The sequence below is a fragment of the Zalophus californianus genome, chromosome X (genome assembly GCF_009762305.2).
Source record: "Zalophus californianus isolate mZalCal1 chromosome X, mZalCal1.pri.v2, whole genome shotgun sequence".
In the NCBI taxonomy this organism is placed as follows: Eukaryota; Metazoa; Chordata; class Mammalia; order Carnivora; family Otariidae; genus Zalophus; species Zalophus californianus.
In genome coordinates, this window is record NC_045612.1 from 1,602,966 (window position 1) to 1,627,899 (window position 24,934).

Below are 24,934 nucleotides of genomic sequence, written 5' to 3' on the forward strand. Positions count from 1 at the left end.
TGGATGTTCCCCTATTGATGTTCATGTTGCCATGGCCAGTGGTGAGTCTTCCTCTTAACATGGTGGTTCCTTCCTGGAAACCCTTTCCTTGTGTCCCTTTGGGGACCCCACCCTTTCGTGGTGCAGCGTCACTGGCTTAGTTTTATTTTCTTTGAACATCTCACCTCTAAGCCCCCTTCTGTGTTGTGGGGGAATTCTCCCCCCACCATATGAGTTTGATGGGAGGCCAGGTGACCTGACTAGTCGCTTAAATGCCAGATGCTTCCCTTTTTAAAGTTGCCCTTTTAGCGAGGGCAGCAGTCAGCAAACTATATCCCAAGGCCAAATCTGGCCCACTGCCTGTTTTTGTAAATAAAGTTTTATTGCAACCCAGCTCTACCCCTTCCTTGATGCATTGTCTGTAGCTGCTCTCCCAATATACCAGGCAAGTGCAGTGTCTGTGACAGAGATCATGTGGTCTGCAAAACAGAAAATATTTACTGTCTGGCCCTTTACAGAAAAAAATGGCCTGAGTCCTGCACAAGGATATGGGTTTGTGCCCCATGTTCTGGTCAGACTCATCCTCAGAGGAGATCAGAGCCAGCAGAGGAGCCCTTGCTCAGCATCTGGGCTGCAGAAAGGACAAGTTAACTGGGCCACAGAGTGGCCATGGTGCTGGTGGTCCGTGCTGCCCCCTGCAGGGTGGCAGAGGCAGTGCTAGCTGCCCTGTGTCAGCCTGGCCCCAGGATTGGAATATTGTTTCTGGCCAACTAGACTCCAACCTGTTCCTCCAACCCTCTAAGGATAGTCTGGCCACCCAGTAGCCTTTTTTCCTTAATTTTTGTTATTGCAGTAAAATACACATAACAGAATTTACCATATGAACCATTTTTAAGTGTACAGTTCTCTGGTATTAATAAGTACATTCATATTGTGGAAACATCACCACCTTCTATCTTCCAGTAGCCTATTAATCAAATCCTTGTCTGCATAAATCAGCTAGAGTTGGTCTCTGTCACTTGCCATCAATAATCTGGGCAGATACACCTGATCATGCTTCTTTTCCTCTGTCTCTTTTGCTGACTCTTCATCACAGCTACAGATAGTGGGGGGAGGGCTGTCCACGCTTGGCATCCAAGGTGCCCTCTTTCACTCACCTGCCTCTTTGGACCTCTGTGCTGAGGACCCCGATATCTCCTCTAGCCCAGACCTCTCCCCAGAACTGCACACTTACATATCCAATAGCCCTTTAGATCTTTAGAAGGTGAAATGCCTCAACATTGAAAACATCTAATTTGGGAGTCAGAACCCTTGATCTGGGGGCGCCTGGGTGGCTCAGTCGTTAAGCGTTTGCGTTCGGCTCAGGTCATGATCCCAGGGTCCTGGGATCGAGCCCCACATCGGGCTCCCTGCTCCGCGGGAAGCCTGCCTCTCCCTCTCCCACTCCCCCTGCTTGTGTTCTCTCTCTCACTGTCTCTCTCTGTGTGTCAAATAAAATCTTGGAAAAAAAAAAGGACCCTTGATCTGTGCTCCCCCTGCCCCCAGCATACACGTGCCCTCTACTGCCAGCGCCTAGACGAGCCACCTAATCACCCACGAAGACTCTGCAATGGCCCTGTGCAGCAGGTGTGGAGGTTGCTGTACCAGGAGTGCAGTTAGCAGGCAGCCTCCAGTTCCTTTGGGCTCTTCTGGGCCTCAGCTGCAAAAGCCTCCTTGCCAAGGTCATACCACCATTTCTAGGGCAGCACTCAGGTGACTGAGCGAGGTGGGGATACAACCGCCCCCACACACCCCTGCCATCTCTGTCCAAGGTGCACAGGAGCTTTGTTGGGCCTGTGGTACACTTCAGTTTCTTCCTCTGCCCAGGTCTGCGTCCTGCCCCTTTTTTCACAGATGTCAATCCCTAATAAACATTTAGTACCCCAAACCATGAGCTCGCCCTGCAGCACCTGGTGTCTCTCTGCCTCCTCACCCCCCTTACACGCTGTAACTTCAGCATTAGGGTGAATTTTTTAAAGTGTTCATCTGGTCATGTCAGTTTTCAGAGTAAAACCCTTTGGGGGCCTCTTACCTCTCAAAATGAAACCCAAAGTCCATTGCCTGGAAGCAAAGCCAGCTTCCTGGGCATGTAGCCTGTAGAGTGTCCAGGCCTTAGAAGAACCAGGTTTGGTTTAATGCTCTACTGCGGCTATCGCAAAATTCTCCATGTTTTAACAAGTGGTCCTGCGTTTTCATTTTGCACTGGACCCTGCAAATTACTTGGGCTGGTCTGCTTCATTTTGAGTTCATCTTCCCCTCCTTGCTCACTTGGGTCCAGCCCACCACTCTTGCCTTTCCTAGAACAGGCCAGGTTGTTCCTGGGTCAGGGCTGTGGCTCTTGCTGCTCCTTATACCTGGGCCGCACTTTATATGACCCACTCCCTCACCCCTCACTTCCTTCAGATCTGGGTTCAGACTCCCTTCATAGAGGCCTCCCCCAGGGATCAGGCTCCTGCCCATCTCTCAAGACATCTCTGCGTGGTGCGTGAGCACACGTGAGTGCAGCACAAATGGCCCTGCCAGGATTTGAGCTCATTGCAGGCTGGCTTCCCGGCCTGTGCTGCTCGCCGCTGCACTCAGCTGCCCTGCGGTTGTGTAGATGCTGTGCACTCCTGGTCCTCTGCTCTTTCTACCTTGGAAGTTGTTTGTGTTTGCTTTTTCCCTCGGAATGCCTGAAGCATTCTTTCTATTATCCTTGAAGGTGAGGAGGTTGACCAGAGTCTCTCTCACTCTTAAGTGTTCCTTATCACATTTTCCTGGGAACACATTGTGTTCTTTCAAGGTGGAAATGTAGCTCATCTTTGTTTCAGGTCTGTTCTCTTGTATTTTTTATAGCATCTTCTGTTCCATTTTTTGGGTTCCCTACTACAGGGACACAAATTATCCTTATGTTGGATTGTCTTTGTCTCTTTTCCAATGCTATTAGCTTTGCTCTAATTGCTTTAGCTTTTGTTTTTTTTTTTCATCTGCATTCACTATTTGTCTGATTTGATTTTCAGCTATGTATATTCTGTTTCTGGCTGTTTTTAAATGTATTTATTAGTTCCATAATGATGTGTTTTGGTCTGCAGTTTGTCTAGGTTGGGAATTTGCCCCTTTCATCTTACTGTGTTTTATCATCTCATCTTTGAATTCTTACTGAGAACATGCTCTTACAAAGTTGCGAAGAATTTCCTTCTTTTCCTTGCAGCATATTCTCTTCTTGGTGAAAGACTTTGCCTTTCCTGAGTCATCTCTTTTTTTTTTTTTTCTCTTTTGGCCATAATATGTTTGCAGAGTTACCATGTCATTTCCAGATATTCTGTTGGCTTTGGTACAGCGGGGGAGTTCTTGGCTTTTTCTTCCTGGTCTCTTGGCATCCTTTCTCACTGCTTTCTCCTCTGAGCTCGGTATTGTGTGGTCAGAGAAGTTGCACACTAGGGGAGCTGCACCCTTGGGTAGTGTTTGGCAGTATCTGGATTCTTCTTTCTGCCTTAAGAATTATGTTAAGTGTCTTATACGAAGGTTCACTCTAGCTGCTTAAGGGATGTATATGCCGTTCCCACAGGGATGCAGGAAAAGGGCGCACCTCGGGCTCTGGGAAGTTCCCTGGGTCCTTATGTACCCAAGAGCAGTCACCTCTCACAGAGCCCACCTGGCTTGCTGGGTACCTCCCAGCAGGAGATTCTGTAGTTCCTGGGTCTAAACAGAAAAAGTGACAGACTCCCACCTAGTTGCTTCTCTCCGGCTCATTGTCTAAGGCCTCTGGGTATTTTCGGCTCCCCAGCATGGCTTCCGGAGTTGGGATAGGGGCAGGAGCCCCAGTAGGCTGCTGGGTAGGTTTATGTCCCTTTGCTTTGTTTGATGGAGTCTTCCCTTCACACCTCCTCCCACCTTTGTTTCTCGGTTTTATTAGGGGTTGGGAGAGAGCAAGTCTGTGGGAGGTTGTAACCAGCCATTTAAAGCTAATTCTCTAATCTGTGTGGAATCAGTTCTGTTGTGTGGCATGTGATGCGATGGTCATAGGAAGCAAGTCACGGCCCTGTCCCCTATACTTTTCTTTGTTCACAGATGCTTATTCTAGGTAAATGTCAGGCTCTGAAGGGGGTTCCAGTGGGCTCTGGACTGCAGGAACAGTATTCAATCTTTCCATTGTATTTTCTCCCTGGTTAGTGTTTAGACACAGGGAAGTGACTGAATTTGCTGATACTTGTCTTGTCACCAGGTGTGTTACTTACTTTCTTAGCCAGTCCCCAGAGTTGTTTATGGGGTAGAGATTTAGTCCCTCCTGCTTGTCCAGTGCTTCCCCATGGCTTTGAACCCCTGTCATCCAAACCCAGGTGACAGGCTGGGGTGTAGGATGGGGGCCCAGGGTGCTGCTGGGGAGGGTGCTGGAACAAGTAGGATCTCCATCTCTTTCTGGATGTTCCAGCCATGCACTGGAGCACTGCAGTCTTTCTCTGCTGTCCCCCTTCTCAGCAGTGCCCAGGGAAACCCCTCAGCCTGTTACTGGCCTTTCCATGTAGGGCACTAGTGGTATTCCAGGCCCTTCCATTTGCCACGAGCAAACTGTATTTCATCCAGCCTGGCTCCAAGGTCCTGTTGTTCTGACCTTGAAGATTTCTTAGGGCTCTGTTGGAGAATCCGACTCGTAGACCTTCCTGGTGGGTCCCTCCTGTGCTCCCGTATTTGGGTAAAGGTAGAACTGCGCAAACAGTGCTTCACTCACATTGGGCCCAGCCACAGCATTTCTACAGCACTCAGAGTGCTTCGGCCGTTGGTGGCACCCTTATTTGCCAGCACTGACAGATTTCCCCCTTTTTACCTATTTTGTTGGCCATTCCGGTGGGCTCAGATGTCATCACTGGGAAAAAGTTTGTTAGGAATGCAGATAGGAGGTGACCTACACTAGTGAGAGGCACAATAAGGAAAACACAGAGTGAGCTGGCTCCTGGAGTTGTCTCTTCCATTACTAGAGATTTCCTTTCTGCCTCTTTTTTCCCCAAAACTATATTGCCTCTGTTGAAAATTTATTTTGGCAAATACTCTGTTCTTCGATAAAAGCAGCCAACGCTTTGATAAAAGCCTGTAAAACTTACATAAAGTATACAGAGGTAAGAAGAAAACAGTATCAACAGACAAGTGGGGGAAGAAGCAGCTGTGGGAATGTACTGCTGGGGACCAAAAAGGCAAATATAATGTAAGTGCATTTGGAGACTGGCTGTTGGTATGCTGAAGACTGGATATTTGTCATGGGGGCACTGGAGGCCAAGTGTCCAACCACTCGTGCAGGGGATGACTGTGAGCACCCTGTGGCATGTAGGAGCGAAGGCTCCAGAGAACATGATGGAAGAGAAGTTGCAAGATGTGGAAACTAGAGAATGGAGAGCAAATTGAAACAATATGGCCTTTCTAGGGGAAGAGATAAAATAGCAGAAACATCACTAATGACGATTGGGTTCTTGGTTTTCTCCCGTCCTTATCTCATCTGGCCAGCTCCCCCTCCAGTGGCCTTCATGGGCGCAGCTGGTGGGGAAGCCACCTCATGATCCACAGCTTCACCAGCTTTACCACCTTGGACCCTCTCCCCCCACCCCCAGCAGCCTCACATCGTCAGGCCATAGTGTTGCCATTGCATCCATATTCTGGAGTTCCTCCCCTACCTCCCAGTATCTCCCCTTTCACAACATTCGTCAAAATTGCTGATTTCATTATTGACTCTGCTCAGAAGACAGCACCAGGAGAAAGATAAGAAATGGATGCAGGGTGGGGGCGCCTGAGCGGCTCAGTCGGTTAAGCCTCCGACTCTTGGTTTTGGCTCAGGTCATGATTTCAGGGTCCTGGGATCGAGCCCCAAGTCGGCTCCGTGCTCAGTGCGGAGTCTGCTGGAGATTATCTCCCTCTCCCTGTCTCCCTTTGGTCCTCCTGCTCGTGCGTGTGCTCTCTCCCTCCCGTCCTCCCCCCCCAATAAATAAATCTTTTTTAAAATATTTTATTTATTTGACAGAGAGAGGCACAGCAAGAGAGGGAACACAAGCAGGGGGAGTGGGGTGGGGGAAGCAGTCTTCCCGCCGAGCAAGGAGCCCAATGCGGGGCTTGATCCCAGGACCTGAGCCGAAGGCAGACGCTTAGCGACTGAGCCACCAAGGCGCCCCAATAAAAAAAATCTTAAAAAAAAAAAGCTGTAGCATTCCTGGCCCTAGCACAGCTCATCCTCATCCACAGCTCAGTAGAAGAATGTTAGCTGCTGAATGAGTGAGTAGGTGAAACATTGCCCCGTGCCACTCCCAGTGGTCTTGCTATGATGACTTCTGTTTAAAAGCTTGCTTGCCCCTATCTGCTAAGCATTCCAGAGTGGAAGCAGTCTCTGCTGCCCTGCTTTATTCCTATCTAGTTGCAGACCATTTTCATCAATCCCAAAGGAAACCCTGTGGAAAACAGCCTGGCGGTTCCTCGAAAGGTTAAACATAGAATTCCCATATGATCCAGCATTTCCACTCTAGGTGTAGACCCAAGAGAATTGAAAACATATATCCATGCAAAAACTTGCACACAAATGTTCATAGTAGCTAAAAGGTGGAAACCATCCAGCTATTCATCAACAGATGTATGGACAAAGTGTGCTGTTTCCATACAATGGAATGTTATTCAGCCATAAAATGGCATTAAGTTCTGATACATACTATAACATGAATGAACCTAGAAAACGTGCTGAGTGGAAGGAGCCAGTCACAAAAGGCCATCTGTTGTAGGATTCCATGTATATGAAATGGACAGAATAGGCAAATCCATAGAGACAGAAAGCAGATTAGTAGCTGCTGAGGGCTGGGAGTGAGGTGACATGGGGGAATAACTGCTTAATGGGTATGGGGTTTCCTCCGGGGGTGATGAAATGTTCTGGAACTAGATAGTGGTGATGGTTGCACAACATTGTGAATGTACTAAGTGCTGCTAATGGTAAATTTTATGTTATGTGCATTTTACCACAATAAGAAAAAGATTGATCAAATGCCCTCAGAATATTTAGCCGGCAACCTTCAACTTGGCTAAATGCCTGGTCATTAAACTTTTTTTTATGTCATTAAACTTCTTGAACTAAATTCTTTTCAACTGCCATGGTTACCATGTCCTGGGCTTCAGAGATGGCATTCAAATTGGCTTGGTCTAGTCTAGCATATATCACCCTCAGTCCCATGCTGGCCTCTTTCTCTCGGATGGATGGCAGAGTTACTTGCCTGGACTCTGCCTGTAGCCAAACAGGGTTGCTTGGAGACAGCTGTGGGTTCTGAGCACTGCTTGGGCATCGTAAAACCTACCTTTACGATTTAGGGTAATAGGGAAAATCAGCTGTCATTTTAGTGGGGTGTTATAAAAATTGAGATATAATTCACATAGCAGGAAATTCGCCCATTTAAAGTGTACAGTTCAGGGGCACCTGGGTGGCTCAGATGGTTAATCGTCTGCCTTCGGCTCAGGTCATGATCCCAGGGTCCTGGGATTGAGCCTTGCATCGGGCTTCCTCTTTGGCGGGGAGCCTGCTTCTCCCTCTGCCTCTACCCCTCCCCCTGCTTGTGCTCTCTAGCTCTGTCACGTAAATAAAAAAATCTTTAAAAAAAATTAAGTGTACAATTCAGTGGCATTTAGTACATTCACAGTGTTGTGCAACCATCACCTCTGGTCCCAGAACATTTTTATCACCACTAAAAAAAAGAAAAAAAAAACCCTATAATCATTAGGAGTCACTCCCTATTACCCACTACCCCCAGCCCCTAGTAATGACTAATCTACTTTCTCTCTGTGGATTTGCCTATTTGAAACACTTCATATAAATGGAATTATATAGTATTTGTCTTTTTGTGGCTGGCTGATGTCACCAGCATAGAGTCTCCAAAGTTCATACAAGTTGTAGCCTGTGTCTGAATTCCATTTCTTTTTAAAGCTAAATAACATCCCATTGTGTGGATGGACCACGTTTTGCTTATCTATTCATCTGTCAGTGGACCCTTGGGTTGTTTCTACCTTTTGGCTAATGTGAATCATGCTGCTATGAACATGGGTGTACAGATACCTGTTCAGGTCCCTGTTTTCAGTTCTCTTGGGTCTACACCTAGAGTGGAAATGCTAGGTCCTGTGGGAATTCCATGTTTAACCTTTTGAGGAACTGCCTGACTGTTCTCCACAGTAGCAGTGTTTGTTTAAACCTGCTTTTCTTGCCCCATGTGTGACGGACTCATGCTATGAAGATGAGATCTACCGTATGGCACCGGGTGCCTTCATTTGGGGAAGGAGCTCCCTTTGACTGTCAAGAACTGTATTTTATTTAGCTTTTCAAAACAGTTTCTCTTGGATCTTCTGAAAACTGAGGTATTTAAAAATACGCTAAATTCAGAGCCGCTGAAGTTCAGGTTCTACTGCTGTAGCCTTTGAGCTGAACCCCATTTGCTCTTTTGCTCCCCGGAGACCACTGAGACACTCTCTTCCAGTGCCAGTTTGATTTCTCTCAGATCTTAAAAGACTGAAGCTGGCATCTCAAAGTGCAGCTGTCTTTATTGATTCGTGCAGAGAAGCCTCCTTGATTCTGAGATTCTGCAGCTCATACTGAAGGTAGAAAGAATTGGAAGCACTGAGTGAATGACACTGCAGGATGGAAGCAGCCACTGCAAGAAGGCCGTTTCTCTCCTCTGGTCCCTGACCATTCACCTGGGGAAGTAGCCACCACCTTGCCCTGATGGGTCATGGCCTCATTGTAGGACTCAGGCTCCTTCTGCAGCTCAGTGGAATGGGTGACTAGAAATGAACGGTGCTGAGAAATGCCATATCCTGAAACTGGCCTCATGCAAACATGACTGAAATGGGGCCAGGATATTGCTGTGCCTCTAGAAGGATCCCTGGAGCTCACTTGGAAGGGGGCTGGATTCCAAGTCAAGTGAAAAACACCTTTCAGCTGCTGCTTTCACCTGGCTTTGTAGCCTTTTTCTTTTTTAATCTGAAAGCCTCGGGGATTGAGTAGTCCCTCCTCAGTCACAGTTGCCTAGCCAGCTGCACCTGCCAGCTGTTGGTTGCCTGCACCCCTGTAATGGACAGGAGCCTGGGGTCACATGAGTGCCAGGTATAGCTTCCCAGGGCGGCCTTCTGCAGGATTACTGGAGGTTACTTTTATTACGAAAGTACAGGCAGTTCTCGCCATCAAACCCCTTGGGATGCAGTAATTTGGCTCAAAAACAAGATTCCTGCAACTCTCATTTTCCTTCACGAGATCAAAGAAAAGATTTGATCTAACGTTTGCGTTCTAGAAGCAAACTTACTAGATGATGTTTTATTACTCAAGAGCCTTCTTTCCTGCCTCGTAGATGTTTAAAGTTTGTGAAGGCCTTTCTGCTTCCACGTGATATGTGTGTTCTACAAATCACACAATAAAAAGTAAGAGTTATGGGGAAAATGGGAGGGGTAAGCCACGCCAAACCTACGTGATTTGAGCTCACTAACAAAATCTTTGACAATTCTGATTAAAATTCTGGCTAAGAGACATAGCACCAGGGCACACTGAAGTGTCTGTTGACATTTGCACCCAGCACTACCATCAGCTCTAACCCCCAGATTTGTGCTTCCTGCCACACCACACGCAGATTCTATTACACAGTTCTTTTGACATTTAAAGTGGCGTCCTAGGCAAGGCTGCCTTCGGCAGTGATTTTTGGGTTTTTTTTATTTAAGTAATCTCTGCGCCCAGTGTGGGGCTGGAACTCACGACCCCGAGATCAAGAGTCAGATGCTCTTCCAACTGAGCCAGCGAGGTGCCCCTTGCAATGATTTTTATTTAAACACAGGGTAATAACCCTGACACCTTCCCTTCATTCGCACTCACAGCTTCACCATATAGAGCGTAATGCTGTGGAAAACATTGTGGGTCTTTGAGCCACTAAAAGAAGGCCCTTCAGCAAGGTTTCCAGCTTTCCCTCCTAATGTATTCGTGTAATGTGAAGGTGTTCTCTTTAATTGTTAGAAAACTTGCCCGAAACTGCTTCAAAATATCACTGTCAACCCGCACAGCTTCCAGTTACATTGTCATCCCCCCCTTTTCAAAACATGCTGCCACATATTAGTACTGCATGTTTCCCTGAGTCACTGTTGCCACATTGCACTCAGAAGTGCTGCTTGAACCTGGCTTTCCTGCGGGCATACAGTACACTTTTGAACCTCAAGGAGCTTGGCACCGTGCTAGCGTGAACCATACTTACATTCCCCAAACGGCCCATGACCACCCCTTCAGTGCCTTCAAACCAGGAGCCAGTACAGGATTGCATGTTGCCTTCTGCTGTCCTATTTAACTAGGAGCAGTTCCCAAACCTTTTCTTCAGGCCGCAGTTTGAAGAGTCCAGACTCAAAGTTGGGTGGAATGCCCTTCTCTTTGGAATCTTCCAGTTGTTTCCTTATGGCCTCAGTTACCCATTCTTACAGGATGGGACAGTGCTGATGCTCAGTTTGATCACTTGTTAACGGGACACTTGCCAGATTTATCCATAGAACAGGATCTCCTACCTTCCTTCCCTTACTCTTTAAACTGTATATTCCTTACTTTTCCACCAGCTTACCAGTGTAAGGAAAACTTTTTTTTTTTAAGATTTTATTTATTTGACAGAGAGACAGCGAGAGAGGGAACACAAGCAGGGGGAACAGCAGAGGGAGAGGGAGAAGTGGGCTCCCCGCTGAGCAGGGAGCCCATCGTAGGGCTCCATCCCAGGACCTTGGGATCATGACCTGAGCCGAAGGCAGACGCTTCACCGACTGAGCCACCCAGGCGCCCCCAAGTAAAACTTTTAAACAGCATCTTCTGTAATATCTTCTAGAAGATGTTCAGTCTAGCGTTTTTTTTTGTAGTTTCCACAGGAGGAGTGTCTGCAGACCTGATGCTGATCCGTGGAAGCCTGGAGCCGTCCTCCGTACTGCTACCCCCACAACCCTGCCCTCCCTGTCACCACACACTGTCACTGCCTGTTCTCCCAGGCCCTCACTTAACTGCCCCAGCCTCGTCTCCTGCCAGCCCAGCCCACCAGTGCTCAGCAGGCTACGGTAGCACCCAAACTCATCCTTTATTCACTTACTCAGACCGTGCCTGCTTTGGGTGCTAAGCTAGCCCCTGCTCCTCAGAGCTGTTGGTCAGAGGGATACAGTCATAAAAAGAAGCAAAGGTAGTACAGCCTCTAGGTTGTGATCGTCACTTGGCACTCCTGTGCCTGGCACTGTGCGTCAGGTGGAGGGACAACAATAAAGAAGGCACGCACTGTTCGGGGGGCGGGGGCTGACCTATGTAGTGGTGTATTCCAACCACACTGGGGGGCCTAGGGCACTCTTGCTCATGGGATTGGGGAAGGCAGGAGCAGGGAATGCTCCTCAGAAGTGCCATCTTAACCCAAAAGAAGACGGGAGAGAGGGCCAGCCCAGAGCCATTGGTGACACAGGGTAGGAGTCATTAGTCACTCCTCCCTCTAGGGATGGAGCTATTGCTATCACTGCCTACTATCACTGGCCTGTCTTGAGCCCTCCTTGCCAGCCAGTAGAACTCCTCAGCCCTGGAAACCCAGCTCAAGCCTTCCTCCTCCAGGAAATCCCCATCTCTGGGCTTCCCCTGTGCCTGGAACAGGGAAGGGTGTCACTATTTTTTTGTTACTTCTTGTCCCCCTGACTAAACTGGGGGCTCTTGAAAACCAAATGCTGATAATTCTGGCCTGTTGTTCCAGCCCCTAGCAGAGTCTGGCTCAGGGCAAGGGTGGTTGATGAACATTCATCAACTCAACTGTGACCTCAGACAAGTTCCCCAACCACACAAGGGAATTTTGTGTACTTCCTTTTCTTTTCATCTGTAACACTGAAGAGTTGGAAGGGTGGTTTTTCTGGGGATCCTCCCAGCTCCAGAATATATGAAGGTGGCTTCCTGAAGTCCGCTCTCCGCACGGCAAGTAGAATGATCCTTGTAAGATAAGAGCCCTCATCCCTTCCCCTGCCCGAGGCTCCCCAATAGCAACCTGACAGCCTTCCACATCCCCCTTGAGGCCTCTCTGCTGCCCAGAACCTTCTGGCACGTAGCCACATGGCTTGCTCCCTTGCTTCCTATAGGCTTTTCCCTCTTTTGTCCCTCATTGTGTTCCAGTCAGTTTGTTCTTTTGGACACTCGCCTTGTCACAGTGTCACCTAGTGCAAGGAGCCCTTTCGGCCAGACCAGCAACTGTGTCCTTTGACTTTCCCTTTCTCCGTCCAAGCACTCCCCTGCTTTTCTGCCCCCACAGGCCACTGGAGAACCACAACCACCCACTTCTCCCAGGACCAGCCTGGCTCCCTCTGTGGACATTGGGTGCGTTCCCTGCCCCTGGGGTGCCGTATTAGGCCTTAGAATATGTCCCACCAAGGATGTGCCAGAGCACTGTGGTCAGAGTTTTTTGAAATAAATCTTTTCTCTGTGGTATGGTATCAATTTGATATACAGTTAAATTCATGTGTTTGTGTTTGCATTCAATATAGTAACGTTTTGTTATCACTTATTTTTGTTTTCATTTTGGTTATGTAAACTTTTACATGATTCAGAGGGGTTTTGTCTCGCGCCTATACCTTACCTCATTCCCACCCACCCTGGGACTAGGAAGCACTTCTTTCCTTGTTTCTCACATAAAAGTCAGCCTACGATCCATAGGAGATCCAGAGGTGCTCTTTGACAGCTCTCTTCAGCTGCATGGCTCTCCATGCTATAGGCGTAGTGTCGTCCATTCATTCCGCATGTCCTTGCTGGCAGCTCTCTGAGTTGTCTGCAGTATTGGGGCAGGAAAAATAATGCCATTACAAATAACATCATACACCTGTTGTTTTGCATTTTGGGGGGTGCCTCTTTAGGGTAGAGTTCTAGAAGGGATTGCTTTTGATGGCATTGATACCCTTGTTTATATATATAAGATGCATTGCCAGGGCATGTAGTTTGTACTTGACCTCATGGTGATTAAGCCATTTGGGGAATATAAATGAGCATTCTGAAGAAGCCAGACCTTTCCCATGGGTGCAGTGTTGTCCTCTGACTCCAGGACTCTCCAGGTTCCAGGGAGCAGCCCTGGCCTTCAGCAGTGCCCTTGTGGTGGACTGTGTGGAAGTGGTCGTTCCAGTCCATCTGCCACTCTGCCACTGGCAAGCTCCCCTTCTCCCCTCTGTGATGGGGGCATGCAGGCCACAGGCCACACCTAGCTTCCCAGGATGCTTCCTCATTTCCTGCTGAGGAGCTAAGACTGCGAGGATTGAAAACTATGCTCTGTGCTGCAACAGATTAGAGACCCTCACTTTACAGCAAGAAAAGATCTCCTATGGGCCATGGGCTGGATCAGGGTGACCCTGGCAGCTGTGCTTAAAGCCCTGAACTGCTAGAGGACAACCCAGGATAGGGAGGAACTCAGGGGCAAGCCTGTCTCTCGACCCCTGACCCGAGCTGTTTAGAAAAGGCCTGTCCTCATGGTGCCAAGTGTGTCCTGATACAAACCCACCTTTGGCAGCTTACCCACGTCATTTGAGTCTGGTTACCAGTGCACACCACAGTGCCTTCATTGGAATCTCCACAGTCTGAACAAGGGAGAGGTTGCTTGGGGTAGACCGGCCATGAGGTAGTGACCAGTGCTGACACGAGCCTTGTGGGACAGGACAGTTCTAGGGCTGAGATACTATTCTTTTCTAGAATGAATCGCCGAGAGACCAGCACATGGCCGATTCCAAGCCTCCCCAGCCCGGGTTGTTTCTGCCCTCTTAGCCCTGCCCCAAGAACATCATGGCCAGACTCTGATTCCAGGGTCCAGGGCGTCATGGTGATCATTTCCGATGTACGCAAGGAAGGGACCCTACCAGGTGGAGCCAAAATATAGGGAAGGAGCTGCTCTGTCAGTGTGAAAGAATGGGGAGGCGCCTGCCCTGGAATGGGGAGGGTGCTCTTCTGCACCTTTGCACTCCTTGCTCTTCCCTTCCATTGGTTGAGTCTGAGGTGGTCATGTGTTGTAAGGGAATGTCTGGTGATAAAAGTTTACCAGACCTGGGATGGCTTCTCTTCTCACTCCCAGAACCCTGGGCAGCAGTTTCTGGTTGCCCGAGTTGGCCAGTGTTTTATAGTGCCATTGTGACTTTTCTCCCTCTGGGGTGTTGGTACCTATTGTCAAGATGAGGAAGCTAAGACACGGGACGTTGAGGTCACTTGCTTGGGCCCATGTTTAGAAATTGCAAAGTCAGGATTTGAGCTCAGGTTGGCTGGTTCAAAACCTGCATGTTCTTTCCACAGCACTGTGCTGTGCACCACCTCCCCAAGAAGGTAGTGCTAGGCTCTGTTACTGTCAGTAAGTTGTATTGTGCCCCATGACTGGTTTTTATCAAACACACATTTGAGAAAACTTAAAATACAGAACCTATAGTAATGCCCAAGCCAGGTCTTCATGAAGAGTAGCCCTGCCCACATTTTGGGTGGGCAGCTCCCTCTCCAGCAGTCAAGGGCCTCTTGTTAGCCATCAAGCCTAGAGGCTCTCGGGCACAGCTTGTAAAGTGGCCTCTTCCAAGACACTGCACTAAGAAGCCACATGGTGTTTCTGCCCAGAAAAATACCACCTGTACAGGCCGCTCACTCTCCTGTATGTTAGAGGAATGGGACTTGGGACAGAAGGAGTCAGAGTGGTCACAGGACAGGCAGGGGAAAGGCATCAAAATCTGGGTGAGCATTGGCGGGGCAGCCCTGTCTCTCAGAGCCCGACCTGTGCTGGGGTGCCCCAAACCTGCCATTGCTCACTTTTTCTACAAATCATGTGTTCCCTGTGATACTTACATACTTATTTAACACTTCAGGGAAGAAAAGTCAGAAGACCAGGATCTCCAGGGCCTCAAGGACAAACCCCTGAAGTTTAAAAAGGTGAAGAAGGATAAGAAAGAAGACAAAGAGGGCAAGCATGAGCCCCTGCAGCCACCGGCTCACCACTCTGCTGAACCAGCAGAGGCAGGCAAAGCAGAGACCTCAGAAGGGTCAGGCTCAGCCCCAGCTGTCCCAGAAGCTTCTGCCTCCCCCAAACAGCGGCGCTCCATCATTCGTGACCGGGGACCCATGTATGATGACCCCACTCTGCCTGAAGGTTGGACCCGAAAGCTTAAGCAAAGGAAATCTGGCCGCTCCGCTGGGAAGTATGATGTGTATTTGATCAAGTAAGTAAGGGCAACTCCTGTCTCTACCGAGCAGGGAAGGCTGGGTGGGCAGGAGGTTGGGGACAGGTGCTAAGAAACTAATGGGAATCCCTTAGAGTGGCGGCTCTTTGTTACTTGTTGATCAGGAAAATGTGTGTGCATAACCCCACCTTGGGTTGGGAGGGCTTTGGTAGACCACTTGCAGACCCCACCAGGTATGTTTGGAAATGACTGTGTACAGAGGTCACTGCCGTGAGTGAGATGTACACAGGGTATAGCAGAGTGTGATTTTACTCCACCAGCCCTTCAGGTCTTGTCTGGAGGTAGCATAGCAGTAGGGCCTACCCAGGGCCACAGTGAGGAGACCAGGAGAGGTCACCTGGGAAACAGGACACAAGGCCCTGCCCAGGCTGGGCCCAGAGGCCACAGGACCTGCCATGTGTCGTGGCCTGCGCTTGGAAGGCAAGCAGAGCTCTCTGGGTTCCTCCCATTATACCCGCTGGAAAACATCCAGCTGAGGGGCTCTTCTCAAAACCAGTTAAAACTCCTTTCTGTGAGTTATTCTGTGACATGGCTTCATGACCCAGAAGAAGTAGGAATTCACAGGGCTCAGTCCACTCTGTGAATCATGTTGGGAAAGGTTGGGCTCTCTGACAGGGCCTCAGGAAAGACACATGCCTTTCCAGCTGTCATTGGTGCATTTGTCCAGCTTTGGGCTGGTCGTTGGGCATTTTCTGTTCAAACAGAGTAACTTCCAAGCCAGAGCTTCAGAGGAGGACTGAATAAGTACATTTTAGTTCTGGCCCTTAGATGATCCAGAAAAGGTTAACAGTTTTGGAAGGACATTTGCAGACAACCTCGTTTGATTCCAACAACTCTGACAAGGGTGAGCAAAGCATTATCCTATTGACAGATGAGGAAACCGATCCCAGAGAGGCTAAGCAGCATGCCCAGGTTCAGACAGAGGAGTGCTCTACTTCCTGAGTGGGCCCAGGCACCAGCCAGCAGAATGGGCCCCCCATCCTGATGGCTCAAGAGGGTCCCCAGGCCAGGCCCTTTGGGGGCCAGAGGAGGGGCCTTGGTGGTAGGCGGACCCTCAGGGGCATCCGGGCAACGGCTGTCACTGGAGCGAGCACACTCTCTAGGTGCCCGCCACCGCTGCCCAGCAACCTGACTGCTTCACGTGTGGCTGTGGCCGTGCCCCTCTAGTTTTAGCCTGTTTTGGCTTTTCTCTACTGTGACTCTCATTCAGTGGTATCATCAGGCAGGTCAGTTGCAGAACGTCCTGTCCCAGAGTTCACCACCTTCTGCTCTGCCCCATCTTTGTACATTAGCGTGGAAGCTTCTAATCGTTCTTTGTGTCTCTCCATTTTTTCCCACAGTCCCCAGGGAAAAGCCTTTCGCTCTAAAGTGGAGTTGATTGCGTACTTCGAAAAGGTAGGCGACACCTCCCTGGACCCTAATGATTTTGACTTCACGGTAACTGGGAGAGGGAGCCCCTCCCGGCGAGAGCAGAAACCACCTAAGAAGCCCAAATCTCCCAAAGCTCCAGGAACTGGCAGAGGTCGGGGACGCCCCAAAGGGAGCGGCACTGCGAGACCCAAGGCAGCAGCATCAGAGGGTGTGCAGGTGAAAAGGGTCCTGGAGAAAAGTCCCGGGAAGCTGCTCGTCAAGATGCCTTTTCAAGCTTCACCGGGGAGCAAGGCCGAAGGGGGCGGCGGGGCCACCACGTCAGCCCAGGTCATGGTTATCAAACGCCCTGGCAGGAAGCGAAAAGCCGAGGCCGACCCCCAGGCCATTCCCAAGAAGCGGGGCCGAAAGCCGGGCAGTGTGGTGGCAGCCGCTGCCGCAGAGGCCAAGAAGAAAGCAGTGAAGGAGTCTTCCATCCGGTCCGTGCAGGAGACCGTGCTCCCCATCAAGAAGCGCAAGACCCGGGAGACCGTCAGCATCGAGGTGAAGGAGGTGGTGAAGCCCCTGCTGGTGTCCACCCTCGGCGAGAAGAGTGGGAAGGGACTGAAGACCTGCAAGAGCCCTGGGCGGAAAAGCAAGGAGAGCAGCCCCAAGGGGCGCAGCGGCAGCGCCTCCTCACCCCCCAAGAAGGAGCACCACCACCATCACCACCACTCAGAGCCCCCGAAGGCACCCGCGCCGCTGCTTCCACCCCCACCCCCGCCCCCGCCCGAGCCCCAGAGCTCCGAGGACCCCGCCAGCCCCCCTGAGCCCCAGGACTTGAGCAGCGGCGTCTGCAAAGAGGAGAAGATGGCGAGAGGAGGCTCGCTGGAGAGCGACGGCTGCCCCAAGGAGCCAGCTAAGACTCAGCCCACGGTCGCGACCGCCGCCACGGCCGCAGACAAGTACAAACACCGAGGGGAGGGAGAGCGCAAAGACATTGTTTCATCCTCCATGCCAAGGCCAAACAGAGAGGAGCCTGTGGACAGCCGGACGCCCGTGACCGAGAGAGTTAGCTGACTTTACACAGAGCGGATTGCAAAGCAAACCAACAAGAATAAAGGCAGCTGTTGTCTCTTCTCCTTATGGGTAGGGCTCTGACAAAGCTTCCCGATTAACTGAAATAAAAAATATTTTTTTTTCTTTCAGTAAACTTAGAGTTTCGTGGCTTCAGGGTGGGAGTAGTTGGAGCATTGGGATGTTTTTCTTACCGACAAGCACAGTCAGGTTGAAGACCTAACCAGGGCCAGAAGTAGCTTTGCACTTTTCTAAACTAGGCTCCTTCAACAAGGCTTGCTGCAGATACTACTGACCAGACAAGCTGTTGACCAGGCTTCTTAGGGTATGCCTGCACCTCCCCTCCCACCCAGACCTCCCCCCCACGCCCCCCCATGTGGTCATTAGGGACAGAGAGTGCCATTGGTGCCCCAGTCTCCGCTCTCCTCTCCCCCCACCCTGCGCCACCCCCACCCTCCAGCTCCCCCGCCTCCCCCACCCCCACCCACATTGGGACAAGGAGGTGTGAGGCAGGAGGGACAGTTGGATTCTTTAGAGAAAAAGACAGAGATGGCCAGTGGCTACAGCCTGTGTGATCTCACCCATGGTGGCACAAATCTGGCCCCACACCAGCCCCAATCCAAAACCGACTAGGACATTTCACAGGACGGGGAGGTAGCACCTGTTCGCTCCAGTTCTGGCGCGGCTGGGAGGGAGTCAGTCCTTCGAGCTGCTGGGCGTAGACTGGCCTGAGTCAGGTGACCAGGTGAGAGGACAGCCCGGGGCCGTTATCCAGTGGGCGGCGCTAGAGAGAGAGAGAGGCCGTGGAAGCAGCAGGATGAGGCGCAGGCAGGCTGGCCCTGGGCTCCTGGGCTCCTCCGGGTGGCAGAGAGCAGTGGGGCCGATGGAATTCCTAGTCGCTCAGAGCAGCCTGTGACTGGTAGGTAGAGGCCTAGTGCACAGGTTGGGGGGCCAAGGGGGAAGGAGGGGAAAATGTTCTTCCAAAACTTTCCAATTCTACTCCTTTAGGGACAGCTTAGAACTATTTGCACTATTGAGTCTTCATGTTCCCACTTCAAAACAAACATGCTCTGAGAGCAAACTGGCTTGAATTGGTGACACTTTGTCCCTCAAGCCACCAGACATGACGGTGTTTAGAACTACCTGGATCTGTATATACCTGCGCTTGTTTTAAAGTGGGCTCAGCACATAGGGTTCCCACGAAGCTCCGAAACTCTAAGTGTTTGCTGCAATTTTATAAGGACTTCCTGATTGGTTTCTCTTCTGTCCTTCCATTTCTGCCTTCTTTCATTCATCCTTTCATTTCTTCCCCTCCTCGTTCATCCCTTCTGTACCAGGCACCCACAGTTCCCAGCTTTACCTGAGCTGATGCTGGTCAGCTCAGGCCCCCAGATTTCACCCTGCCCTTGGCCTTCCCACTGCCAGCCCTAGCCCTAGCCACACCCCCATTCTGAGCCCTGAAGAAGCCCCGGGCTCTGCTGAGTCCACCTGGCCCTAGCAACTTGGCCTCTCTGAGGGGCAAGAGAGCAGCAATATCCTGTTCTCTTAGGGAGCTCCCTTCCCTGGTCAGACCCTGATTCTGGGCCTTCTCAACCTACTCGAGAGAAGCAGGCAGGAGAAGTTGGACAGATTTGGACTTGGGAGCTGAGGGTAGCGCAGAGGCCCCCATGGCCTGCCGTAGTCATCAAGTAGTCTGGCTCTGACCTTGGCCTTGGCCAGGCCCAGCTAGCACAGTGTGGTGCAACGAGGCAGCAGGTGGGAAGAAATGCAGATGCCCCAGACCTGAGCTGGGACCAGTGCCTAGGCCCCTGGCCCCTCTGCTCCTCTCTTAAGTTAACCATGAGTTCTTTTCTTATGGAAAATGTCTGGCTTTTGCTTGCTGGAGACCGGGTGGGGCCGGCATATCACACATCTCCACATCTATGCCAGGGGAATGGTGTGGGGGCCGAGAGGCTTGGCTTTGCTATGGGTGTTCATTGATCAATCTCCATTTAGGACCCCATCCTTTCATTCTGTGTTCAGGAAGTCCTTATCTAGCTGCATATCTTCATCATATTGGTATATCCTTTTCTGTGTTTACAGAGATGTCTCTTATATCTAAATCTGTCCAACTGAGAAGTACCTTATCAAAGTAGCAAATGAGACAGCAGTCTTATGCTTCCAGAAACACCCACAAGCACGTCCCATGCGAGCTGCTGCCATGAACTGTCAAGTGCGTGTTGTCTCGTGTATTTCAGTTATTGTCCCCTGGCTTCCTTACTGCAGTGTAACCATGAAGGAGTGAAACATCCTAAAAACCGTCTAGCACTTCCTTGCCAGTCCTTAGTGATCAGGAACCATAGTTGACAGTTCCAATCAGTAGCTTAAAAAAAAAAAAACGCATTTGTCTCTTCCGGAATGGTTAGAAGCAAGGGAGTTTGCCCCCATTCTGTTTGCAGAATCATAGTTGGCCTTCGTAGCATTTTTGTACCCATTTCCTTATGCTGCAAAAGCAAGTCCCACAACCAGACCCCCTCTGCTGTTGACCCTCTGGGCTTCACTTCTGACTCCTCCCCAGGAAGGGAAGGGGGGTCGGAGGACAGGGCAGGTCCTTCAGGATCCCTCTTCCTTCAAGGACATAAGGCTCCTGACTCCGAAGTGGCCTCGCACTCCTGGCACCCACAAAGGATGCCTGTCCACGCAAGTATAGCGTCTGGCCAGTTTGTCGTGGAGACACCGTCCATTTTGGTCGGTTAGGTTTTTATGCATTACACTTAGTCCAGTGGAATGTGACTCCCGGAACCAGTGTCAAGAGCTGGCCTCTCCATCAGCTCAGTACCATCTGGTCCTGGGAAGAGGAGTGCGGGGCCCACCATGCCCCCCTTTCGCCCGTGACCATTCAGGGGTGACTGGGCATTGGTGGTTGAGAGCACAGCAATTCAAGTTTCATTTTCTTTCGGCCCGGCCTGACCTGCAGCCCCCTCGCTCCCCTTAAGGAGCTGCTTCTCCTTACAGTTCCAAAGCTGCAGGCAGCCCCTGAGGCTCCTTAGGGTTTTCTCTCCTTCTCCCACATTCCCTCTTCTTCACCTAATAAAGGCATCACAAGTAAGTCACCATTAAGCAGGTCACCTTGGTGGTTTGTCGCCCTGGCAGGCAGGGGCCCTGCAGCTCCCATACCGCCCCTGTCCTGGGTCAGGTTGACAGGAGGTTGGAGGGAAAGCCAGGCTATGGGATTCTCACCAGCCGTGTCCAGCCCAGTTGGGGGTGTGACCTCGATTTTGTGTGTGCTTGAACATCATGAAGATTGGGGGCATCTTTTAGGGACTGTGTGAAGAATACAGAAATTAACTGACAGCTTTCAGACACCTGTTTGTAGGGCTAGGTCACAGTCACTTTCAGCCTCCCCCACCCTCGTTCTAGTTGTTAGTTACTACCTCCTCTCCCGACAGAATGCTGTTATGTCTTTGAGCTCCTCCTACAATGCCCTGCCCAGCTCTGCCCTGCCCTGCCCATTGGTGGGCCTGCCCTAACCAGTGGAACCGCTGGCCTTGACACTGTAGTGAACCAGGGCACCGAGCCACAGCCAGGCTCTAAGACAGCTCCCTTCTGCTGCTGCTGTATTCCCCTTATCAGAAGGCACAGGTGACACCTAGAAATGCCCTGTTCCCCAGTCCATCAGTGCCAAACGACCCGAGGACCTCAGCCCCCTCAACTCCCTGGAAGGTGAAAGCCGTGGTGGTGGCCCAGGGACACTGGCCACAGCCGGCACCTGGCTTCTACTCCTGAGACCCCGTGCAGGTGCGGGCAACAGTCTGTTCAGGGGCACCATTCCAGGCTAGAGGCCACAAACGGCACCAGGACCCAGAGCAGCCCCAGGTTGTCACCTGCTCCTCCGCGCAGCTTTTCATTGACCTGACAGGGATGATGAAAGAAGGTACTAACCTGAAACAAACTGCCATGTTTGGTGGGAAAGGTGTTTCTTTAGCTGACAGGACCTCTGGATTGAAGTAACTTTTAGTAAGCAACTGAAGCGCAGGAGGGGGCAACAGGTATGAAGTGAACTCACCAAGGGGGGCCGACTGGATCTTGCAGAGCCCAAGTGGAGCCTAGCAGCTGAGTTCTGTGCCCCCTTTCCGGAGCATTTGCACCTGGCTCTCTGGGCTGACGGAGCCAGGGAAGGTCACAGGTGCTGGTTCTTGGAGAAGCCTTTTGCGCATCCTTTCCTAGCCAGTGTCGCCCCGAATTGTTTCCTAATGTGAGTCACGCACAGATTTTAGGACTGGTGGCCCAGACCTCAGGAAGCAAGCTGTGTTTAGAGCCCTGTTCCCGGAGTCTTGGCTCATGGGGGGGGGGAGGGGGGCGGCGGGGGCAAGCATGGCAGCGTCGCCCAGCCGGTGGTAGAGCCCCTGCTCCTGGGCCCCTGCGGCCCCACCATGTCGCGTTCCTGATCTTACTCTGTTCTCTGTAAGGGCCCCACCTTCGCTCTCTCCGCCAGTAAACTCGTCCACTCTGGAGGGGTTTGTCGAGTCTCCATTTTTGCGTCTTTCTCTTTTAGATGCTGTATCAATCTTTAGAAAAGGCATAGTCTGTTATATATCGCTAGTTATGCCTCCCCCAGGGTCTAAAGTTACATATTAAAGGGGAAAGAAAGTGAACACTGAAACCCATTCTCAACAATTCAGAAGGAAAATCTAGAAAACATTTGGCAGCATAGCATACTGCCTCCCCAGGGTCTAAAGTTACATATTAAAGGGGAAAGAAAGTGAACACTGAAACCCATTCTCAACAATTCAGAAGGAAAATCTAGAAAACATTTGGCAGAAAATTACATTTCCATGTTGCTGAATGAATAAGAGCAAGCTTTTGCAAAAGTGCTGATATGAAAATATTTGGAGCTTGGCCTGACATGTGAGTGCTACAGGAAAAGGGGAATCCAGCCTGAAGCTGCTGGATCTGAGACTTGGGGCCATCTTCGCATTGGGGAGCCCCCTGTCCTGCCTGGTCCCAAAGCTGTAGGGGCCCAGCGCTTGGTGTGGGAAGCAGAGTGTCACCAGTGAGTCCAAAGGCCTGCGACGTTCTCACCACCCAGCACCACCTGTTTCTTGTTCCTTTCTCATCTCGACAGGATGTTCCCCAAGTGCTGATTTTTTCGGGAAGAAGGAAGTTCTAACTAGGGTCCAGGCAACTAGGAAGGTGAGGGTGAGGTCTCCCCTTTGGCCTCTGCCTGTTCCCTGAGGACATTCCCCCTCTCTGCTGTCCTTGGGGCCCAGGGTCTAGGTGAAGTGGTGCTCCCTTCTGCATGCAGAGGTGAAGACAGAGGCCTGAACACTCCCTGTGGTGTGTGTCCCCCTCGCCCCTCACCAGCGAGAGCCCCTGGGCCAGAGGGAGGGCAGGCACAAGAACAAGTACCGGGCAGAGCCGAGACCCTTCCAGAGGGAAGTCCGGCCTTTGCGTTTGAGAGCATTAGGGAAACTTGCAAATTGCCTTTGCTCCCCTAGCCCCCCTTCAAGCTTACCTTTTCTCAGGTCCTCAGCAGCGAGAGACAATGAGATGAAAAGGCCAAGAGGTTTGGCTCCTGCTCACTGGTAGTCCCTCTCCCTTCAGTGTTTGTGTGTCCAGTGACAAAGGTGTTCTTCCTGGTGACCCTGATTATATCCAATATCTTATAGACTATACGCATAGGCCTGCTTGGTCTCCTCTATCCTCGGCTTTTGTTTTGCTTTTTAGCTTTGGTTTTAGTTTTTCTGTCCCTTTTATTTAATGCACCAACTAGACACACAGCAGTTGAATTTTTATATATATATATCTGTATATTGCACAATTATACACTCATTTTGCTTGTGGCTCCACACACACAGACACACACACAAAAGATCTGTTAAAATTATACCTGTTGCTTAATTACAATATTTCTGATAACCATAGCATAGGACAAGGGAAAATTAAAAAAAAAAACAAAACAAAAAAAAACACAAAAAACAAAAAACAAAAAAAACTACAAATCTATCTGCTGGTCACTTCTTCTGTCCAAGCAGATCCATGGTCTTTCCTCGCTTCTTTCAAGGGCTTCCCTGTGCCAAGCGAAGGAGGCTCCAGGCAGCATCCGGGTTTTGCACTGTCTCCCATGCTTGTGAGAGAGGTCCCAGGATGCTGGTGCAAGACAGTTCACTTCAACGGGTGGGTGTAGGAGTGCTTCCTTGCCCTGGCTGGCAAGGTCTGGAATGTAGTTGGTACCACCTGGCCCCCTTCGACCTCTGGGTGGGGCAGCTCGAGTCCAGGAGGGAGGGGATGGCCTGACCCCACCCCCAGCCCTCCCAGTGACCCAGTCAGAGTGATCACGTATGGAGAGTCAGCTCAACAGGCCTCCCCACCAGTAGGGCTTCCACTTTGCTGAGGCTGGAGGGCAGATGGGAGGCCTGTCACATCTCTGAATGTGTGAGCTGCACCAGGTAGACACCAGGGACCCCAGAACCACATATGAGAGTCCACTGGGTCCCCTCTAGGAGGTAGCAAGACTCCAGAAACATCCCTGTCTCTTCTCCCCCATCCTACGAGTAACTGCATTTGCTTTTGTAATTCTTAATGAGCAATATCTGCTAGAGAGTTTAGCCGTAACAGTTCTTTTTGATCGTTTTTTTAAGTAATTAAAAAAAACACCAAAAAAAAAAAAAAGAAAACAACAACAACCCAGAAACTTGTTCTTCCAAAGCAGAGAGCATTATAATCACCAGGGCCAAAAGCTTCCCTCCCTGCATCATTACTTCTGAGGCCTGAACCAAAAGAGAAACACTCATAAGCCCTCTGGGTGGCCAGGCTACCTGTGGGGCCCTCGGAGGACCTGGGCTGGGGCAGCCTCTGGGCCCAGTCTGGGGCCCACTCCAGCCTGCGTTCAGTATTAGCAGTGGGTCACGACGTCCTTTCCCACCCAGCCTGGGATGGGGGCAGAGGAGGCGAGGAGGCCGTTGCTGCTGATGTTTGCCACTAACAGGTGGGTGTCCACGTGTGTCCACGTGCGTGCTTTCTGACTGAAATCTGAAATCAGCGCCCAACTTAGCCTCACCCAGTGACCTCTCGCCCGCCTGGACGGAGCAGGGCCCACCCAGTTGAGTGTTTCTGGGGAGCTGGACGGTGGAGTGCAAAAGGCTTGCAGAACTTGAAGCCTGCTCCTTCCCTTGCTACCAAGGCCTCCTTTTCCGTTTGATTTGTCACTGCTTCAATCAATAACGGCCGCTCCAGAGTCAGTAGTTGATGAATATATGACCAAATATCACCAGGACTGTTACTCAATGTGTGCCGAGCCCGTTCCTCGCGC

General features: G+C 50.7%; 1 protein-coding gene across 1 annotated transcript in view; it reads left to right on the forward strand.

Moving 5' to 3' along the window:
• The window catches only part of MECP2 (methyl-CpG binding protein 2), a 58,767-nt gene extending 36,464 nt beyond the window's left edge, over window positions 1-22,303 (forward strand). The window contains exons 2-3 of the mRNA XM_027607823.2: window positions 14,848-15,198; window positions 16,560-22,303. Coding sequence (XP_027463624.1) covers window positions 14,848-15,198; window positions 16,560-17,646 — 1,438 coding nt within the window. The 3' untranslated portion in view covers window positions 17,647-22,303. The remainder of the gene's footprint in view (window positions 1-14,847; window positions 15,199-16,559) is intronic.
• The last annotated feature ends 2,631 nt before the right edge of the window (window positions 22,304-24,934 follow it).